Below are 7,500 nucleotides of genomic sequence, written 5' to 3' on the forward strand. Positions count from 1 at the left end.
CTGAAGTGTTCACACACCATACAAAACACCACACCATACACACACACACACACACACACACACACACACACACTACAAAATCCACTGAGTGCAGCGAGGGGCTGAAATACACACACCATACAAAACACCACACCATACACACACACAAATACACTACACACACACTACAAAACACCACACCATACACACACACTACAAAAGAGCAGAGTCACACACTCGCACTCACTGGACTTCCAGTTTAATTTGTGTTCCTACCAGCTGAAATCTCACTAACGGTCTTCCTGTGTTTTATGGTAATTGCTTCATTTTTCTCTCTCTCTCTCTCTCTCTCTCTCTCTCTCAGGGTGGGAGAATGTCTACGGGTTTGACATGTCTTGTATTAAAGAGGTTGCCATCAAGGAGCCGCTGGTGGATGTCGTGGACCCCAAGCAGCTGGTGTCGAGCGCCTGTCTGATCAAGGTGAGGAACGGAGAGAGAGAAGCGGGGGGGGGGGGGGGGCTCTGAGGCAGAACCGCAAGAGACCAAGAGTCAAGTTAGCAGAGAAACGTTTTAATGCCTTCGTCATCCAGAACTTCACTGGATCAGAAACTCCAAACCAGAAGAGGCTGAGTGTTGATCTCTCTCTCTCTCTCTCTCTCTCTCTCTCTCTCGTTCCCTCTTTCAGGAAGTTGATATCTACACAGTGAAGATTGAGGATCTCTCCTTCTCCTCTCCGTTCTGCCTGCAAGTGAAGAGGAATGACTACACCCACGCGCTGGTCACGTACTTCAACATCGAGTTCACTCGCTGTCACAAGAGAACGGGCTTCTCAACCAGTGAGTGCAGCACAAACCACAGCTCCCAGTCTAGCACCCCGTCCCGCCCGCGCGCTGGTCCCCTGCTTCAACATCGAGTTCACTCGCTGTCACAAGAGAACGGGCTTCTCAACCAGTGAGTGCCGCACAAACCACAGCTCCCAGTCTAGCACCCCGTCCCGCCCGCGCGCTGGTCACGTACTTCAACATCGAGTTCACTCGCTGTCACAAGAGAACGGGCTTCTCAACCAGTGAGTGCCGCACAAACCACAGCTCCCAGTCTAGCACCCCGTCCCGCCCGCGCGCTGGTCCCCTGCTTCAACATCGAGTGATTCTCCTCTCTCGCTCTCTCCTCAATTCATGTTTAAAAGAAGCTTTTATTGGCTTGACAAAATGAATTTTTCCCAAAACACCTGAACCACAAACATGAACACAAACCCCCCCCCCCCCCCGTACCCGCAGCTGTGACTGGTCCCAGTGCAGACTCCCTGTGTGGCTCCAGTACCCCCCTCCTTGTAGCTGCGACTGGTTAGGGTTAGGTGCAGACTCTCTCGGTCTCTGTTCTGAGCGGCTGGTTCTGCCGTCCCTCTCCTAACAGGACGGTTTCCTCAGTGTCGCAGTCCAGGGGATTCTGTCCTCCTGAGGGGCAGGTTTGGGGAGGCGAGTGTGTCTGGGAGGGGCAGGTTTGGGGAGGTGCGTGTGTCTGGGAGGGGCAGGTTTGGGGAGGCGCGTTTGTCTGGGAGGGGCAGGTTTGGGGAGGTGCGTGTGTCTGGGAGGGGCAGGTTTGGGGAGGTGCGTGTGTCTGGGAGGGGCTGGTTTGGGGAGGCTGTGATGTGTTAATCCTCTCCTCCCTCTCTCTGTCAGGTCCCGAGTCTCCCTACACTCACTGGAAGCAGACTGTGTTCTACCTGGATGATTACCTGACTGTGAAGACTGGAGAGGAGATCCTGGGAACCATCTCCATGAAGCCCAACGCCAAGAACAACGTGAGTGCTCAACTGGGAGCACTGGGAACCAGCACAAGTGCTTTCAACCCGCCCAGTGACCGAGCATGAACTCCCTCAGCTTCATAGAGTCCAATGAAAGCTGCTGAATAATGTTCCCTTGTTAACATATTGAATTCCAGACTGCTTTGTAGTTTTCCAGAGACTTCACTTAATTGAAAAACGTGACGTTTCAGAAATCTAACATGAAATACGACTGGACTGATATGAGGGCTTCTGGTGCAGTTTGTTTTTAATTATGTGATAAATAATGAGAGTTTTTGTTCACATAGTTTTTAAATTGTCTCAAATCTGGGTGATGCAGATCTGTAGCTGTGTGATCCAGCAGGCTATGCTTGTGGTTTACTGCAGCGAGGATGATTTATAATCTGGATACTAATCCCTCCCTCTCTCCTCCTCTCTCTCTCTCTCTCTCTCTCCTCCTCCCTCTTTCCAGCGTGATCTTGACTTCTCCGTTGATATTGACTTCAAAGGGCAGCTCTGTGAGATTTCCAAGACCTGCGAGTACAGAATGCGCTAGAAACAGATTCACCCGTCAATCCAACATTACCAGCGAGTCCCGGCTGCATTTCCCCCCCCCCCCCCCCCTCTCCCCCCCGCGGGTCTCCACAGCAACGCCACCGCCTCCTCCTGTCACCACGGCAACCGTCCCGCCCACTTCAGGAGGCAACTGCTTCCTGCGTCCTTGTTCTGCCCTATTGGTGTGTTTTACTTCCTGTGTTGTGAGTTTCCACGGAAACGGAATGCTTCTCCTGACCTTTCCGTTTTTATAACGGAGGTGTTATTATGGTCTGTAATTTAGTTTTTTGTGTGTTTTGAGATTCTATTAAAGGAGACGGCAGTTTCAGGTTTCTGGGGGAGGGATTTGCATTTAAATTACAATGGGATGTTTTTCAAGGAACTGAAGAAGGAACATTTTTATTTAATTTGTTGCTGCTTTATTCATGTTTTGGGATTTTTGTTTTTCATTTTTAAAAAAATAAAGAATTTAGTCTGACTTGAGTGGTGTGTGTGGGTTTCTGATCTGTCTGAAATGAGTTTCCTTTTCAAATGACTGGAAGAAACTAAACTGGGCCTCTGATCACGTGGTTGTGACAGACAGACCCTCCCTCCTCCCTCTATCGTCTCTCCTCTCTACCTCAGTGTTTTTATTGGTTAATCTGTCGGGCGTCTCCCTCTCATGTTGAGCCTTTATTATTATTATTTATTTCTTAGCAGACGCCCTTATCCAGGGCGACTTACAATCGCAAGCAAATACAAATACATTCAAGTGTTACAATATAAGTCATACAATAAGAACAAGAAATACAATAATTCTCAAGTGTGACAAATCACAATTCAATAATACAGCAGATAATAGTGAAAGTTACATCAGGATATGATTAAATAGTGATAGTTACATCAGGATGTGATTAAATACAAAATACTACAGGTTAAACACTTGGCAGATTACAATATTCTGAGGTACAGGATTAAATGCAGTAAAATAGGGGGCAGATAAGAGCAAAATAAAGCATATTTAAATGAAGGGTGATAGTGACCCAGGATACAACAGAGGAGTTCTACAGGTGCTGTTTGAAGAGGTGAGTCTTAAGGAGGCGCCGGAATGTGGTCAGGGACTGGGCAGTCCTGACATCTGTAGGAAATCTTTATATCTTATCCGTTTGAGAACAGTCTAAGTGTTGCAGTGTGAAATTAAATTATAGATGTTCTTTGCATCTGCCCCACTGTCTGGGGGAGAATGTAAACTAACTGGTCAGTCAACAGCACCTGGTCTCTTACTGGGCAGTGAACATGCAATGCTGAAATAAAGTGATACTATGTTGACGGCTGCAGTACCTGTGTGTAAACACGGGAGGGCAGCGTGTGCGGTTGCAGGTTTTAATGATTCAAAAGCCCGGCTGCAGTTCCTCTATTGAACCACACGAGGGCAGCAGGGCGCCACAGTCTCTCACAGTAACACGACCCAGATGGCATTTTTTTTTTTTTTTTTTTTCATGTAAAATATCCCAGATGCAGACGACACGTTATTCAAGTAAAGAGAGATCCTTCAAGACGCCCGCGCTGAGGGACGCTGTGTTACAGCTACTCAGACAGGCTCTCATTCTCACAGAATCGTCTTTGGTTTCGAAAGGTGGAAGCTCTGACCCTGAGCAAGACACTTCTGCTCCGTCTTTCGGATGAGACTTAAAACAAGCAAGGTCCTATTGGAAGCGACTCTGCAGCAGCCACTGACTCACTGTGTGTGTGTGTGTGTGTGTGTGTGTGTGTGTGTGTGTCTCTCTCCTCTCTCTTATCAGTGACACTGTGTGTGTGTGTGTGTGTGAGACCCTGAGCAGATCACTTCACCTCCTTGTGCTCCGTCTTTCGGGTGAGACGTAGTTGTAAGTGACTCTGCAGCTGATGCATAGTTCACACACCCTCTGAGTCTCTGTAAGTCGCCTTGTTTAAAGGTGTCTGCTAAATAAACTAATAATCATCTTCAGTCTGCTGCTACCATATAATACATCCACTTCAGATAAGGCCTCTCCTCTCCGCCTCCTTCTTTATCCCATTCCCTCTTTTATTTTCTTCTCATCTTACTCCATTTTGTTGTATGTGTTCCACACTGCAGCACAAGAAGCTGGCTGTCTGTCTGTCTTCTCTTCCCTCTCCTCGCTCTCTCTCCTCACTCCTCTCCTCGCTCTCACCTCTCTCTCCTCTCTCTACCTCTCCCCTCTTTCACCTCTCTCCATCTCTCCTCTCCCCTCTCCTCGTTCTCTTCTCTCTCTCTCCTCTCTCCTCTCTCCCCTCCTCCTCTCCTCTCTCTCCTCTCTCTCCTCTCCTCTCCTCTCTCCTCTCTCACCTCTCTCCCTCTCCTCTCCTCTCTCACCTCTCTCCCTCTCCCCTCTCCTCATTCTCTCTTCTCTCTCCCTCTCCCCTCTCCTCGGTCTCTCCTCTCTCCTCTCTCTCCTCGCTCTCCCCTCTCCTCTCTCCTCTCTCTCTCCTCTCTCTCTCCTCTCTCCTCTCCTCTCTCTCCTCTCTCTCCTCTCTCCTCTCTCCCTCTCCCCTCTCCTCGGTCTCTCCTCCCTCTCCCCTCTCCTCGTTCTCTCTTCTCTCTCCCTCTCCCCTCTCCTCGTTCTCTCCTCTCTCTCTCACTCTCTTCTCTCTTCTCTCTCTCCTCTCTCCTCGCTCTCCCCTCTCCTCTGCTCCCTCCCACTCGCCTCTTCCTCCATTTCCTGTCAGGAAGATTAGCTGTTCCAGAACATGGACTTTTGGGAAAAATAACATTCCATCTGAGAGAGAGAGGAGAGAGGAGAGAGGAGAGAGGAGAGGGGAGGGGAGAGAGAGAGAGAGAGTGCGCTCAGTTCTGTACAGAGGCTGAATTGAGACACAGATCGGAGGTTATAAAGTTTGAGAAATAAATCATTTGAAGTGCTTCTCGATTCTGGTTTTAAGAGACGAAGGAGCGGGAGAGAGGAATCTGAAGGGTTGATTTTTCCTTTCTCTTGTTTGTTTGTTCGTCCCTCCTTCAGAGGCTTTTCTCATTCCTGCCATCACAGAGAGAGAGAGCGAAGGAAAGCAGGTAAGAGCAGAGTCTGTGTGTCTGTCTCAGTGTGTCAGCGTGTCTCTGTGTCTGTCTCAGTGTGTCTGTCTCTGTGTCTCTGTCTCAGTGTGTCTTAGTCTCAGCATCTGTCTCTCAGTGTGTCTCAGCGTCTGTCTGTGTGTGTCTCAGTGTTTGTCGGTCTCTGTGTCTGTGTGTCTGTGTGTCTTAGTCTCTGTGTCTGTCTCTCTGTCTCTCGGCTCGGATTTCTTTACAGAATGTCGACAACTTCCCTGGAGAAAATCCCTGATTCACGTTTAATATGTATATGTATATACTGTATATAATTACTAATATATATATATATATACACTGTATATAATTACTAATATATATATATATAGATACACTGTATATAATTACTCTATGTATGTACAGGTCGCTCTTATCTCAGCAGTGACACACGTCCTGTTTCTGGGAGTGACTTCCTGTCGCACAAACAATGCAAACGTCCTCCTGGATATTTTGAATATTTGGAACTCGGGTGTTTGATTTGAAGAAGCTGTTTATTTATTTTCCGGATGACGACAGCAGAAAATAAATACGAAATAAAAACATCAAATCACATGAATAGAGAAAATCCATCTCTGTAAAAAGATGCACAAATATTGAAATAAAATCTCTCCCCCCCTCTCCCCCCTCTTCCTTCCCTCTCTCCTCCCTCTCTCTCCTCCCTCTCTCTCTCCTCTTCCCTCTCTCCTCTCTCTTTCTTTCTCTCTCCTCTCTCTCTCCCTTCTCTCTCTCTCTCCCATCTCCTCTCTCTCTCCTCCCTCCCTCTCCCTTCTCTCTCTCTCACTCCCCCTCTCTCTCCTCTTCCCTCTCTCCTCTCTCCCCCCCCCTCTCTCCTCCCTCCCTCTCCCTTCTCTCTCTCCCCCCCCCCTCTCTCTCTCCCCCCCCCCCTCTCTCTCTCTCTCTCTCTCTCAGGATGGCTGGATCACATCGCTGTCTCGGGTGTCTGAAGTACCTCATGTTCATCTTCAACCTGGTCTTCTGGGTGAGCAGTGCATTGTGGGATACTGAAGGGGCTGTCTGTCTGCCTGTCAGTTGTGCGCAAAATTATGTTCCTCCCCTCCCCCACTCCCACTCTCTCATAGAAAATCACATAGCTGGGAATCAGACTCCCGCTGCACAGCAGTGTGATCCATTCCTGGTTTCACTGTGAGTTTAATAACAAGACACACCCTCTTCTCCCCTCTCTCAGCTCGGGGGGTGTGGCCTGTTTGGCGTGGGGGTGTGGCTGGCTGTCACTCAAGCCCCCTTTGCCACTCTGTCCTCCTCCTTCCCATCAGTCTCTGCTGCCAACCTCATCCTGGTTGCCGGGGCCGTTACCATGGTGATCGGCTTCATCGGCTGCCTGGGGCGGTCAAAGAGCATCGCTGTCTGCTGATGAGCGTGAGTGACACTGCCCCCTGCTGCACACGGAGGGAACTGCAGGCTAATTATTATTATTATTATTATTATTATTATTATTATTATTATTATTATTATTATTATTATTATTATTATTATTATTATTATTTATTTCTTAGCAGACGCCCTTATCCAGGGCGACTTACAATTGTTACAAGATATCACATTATTTTTACATACAATTCCCCATTTATACAGTTGGGTTTTTACTGGAGCAATCTAGGTAAAGTACCTTGCTCAAGGGTACAGCAGCAGTGTCCCCCACCTGGGATTGAACCCACAACCCTCCGGTCAGGAGTCCAGAGCCCTGACCGCTACTCCACGCTGCTGCCCATAATTATATATATATATATATATATGCATGCGCACTATTGTGTCTCTCTCTGTTTCAGTTCTTTGTGATTCTGCTGCTCATCGTCCTCACTGAAGTGATTGTTGGAGGCGTGCTGTACTTCTACAGAAAGCAGGTGAGGAGAGAGAGGAGAGAGAAGAGGAGAGAGGAGAGAGAGTGTGTGTGTGGAGGGAGAGGACAGAGGAGAGGGAGAGAAGAGAGGAAAGAGAAGAGAGTGCTGTACTACAGAGCAGGTGAGAGAAACAGAGAGGAGAGAGGAGAGAAAGGAGTGTGTGGGGGGAGAGGAGAGAGGAGAGGAGAGAGAGTGTGTGTGTGGAGGGAGAGGACAGAGGAGAGGGAGAGAAGAGAGTGCTGTAC

At 48.4% G+C, this 7,500-nt stretch overlaps 1 protein-coding gene and 1 pseudogene across 1 annotated transcript in view; both read left to right on the forward strand.

Annotated features, from left to right (window-relative positions):
- Nucleotides 1–2,795, forward strand: part of LOC131736758 (protein arginine N-methyltransferase 1) — a 9,851-nt gene extending 7,056 nt beyond the window's left edge. The window contains exons 7-10 of the mRNA XM_059021961.1: nucleotides 344–459; nucleotides 665–815; nucleotides 1,659–1,780; nucleotides 2,235–2,795. Coding sequence (XP_058877944.1) covers nucleotides 344–459; nucleotides 665–815; nucleotides 1,659–1,780; nucleotides 2,235–2,318 — 473 coding nt within the window. The 3' untranslated portion in view covers nucleotides 2,319–2,795. The remainder of the gene's footprint in view (nucleotides 1–343; nucleotides 460–664; nucleotides 816–1,658; nucleotides 1,781–2,234) is intronic.
- Nucleotides 2,796–5,088: 2,293 nt separating this feature from the next.
- LOC131736760 (tetraspanin-4-like) overlaps nucleotides 5,089–7,500 on the forward strand; it is a 3,994-nt pseudogene continuing 1,582 nt past the window's right edge.

The sequence above is a fragment of the Acipenser ruthenus genome, unplaced genomic scaffold, assembly GCF_902713425.1.
Source record: "Acipenser ruthenus unplaced genomic scaffold, fAciRut3.2 maternal haplotype, whole genome shotgun sequence".
Classification (NCBI taxonomy): domain Eukaryota; kingdom Metazoa; phylum Chordata; class Actinopteri; order Acipenseriformes; family Acipenseridae; genus Acipenser; species Acipenser ruthenus.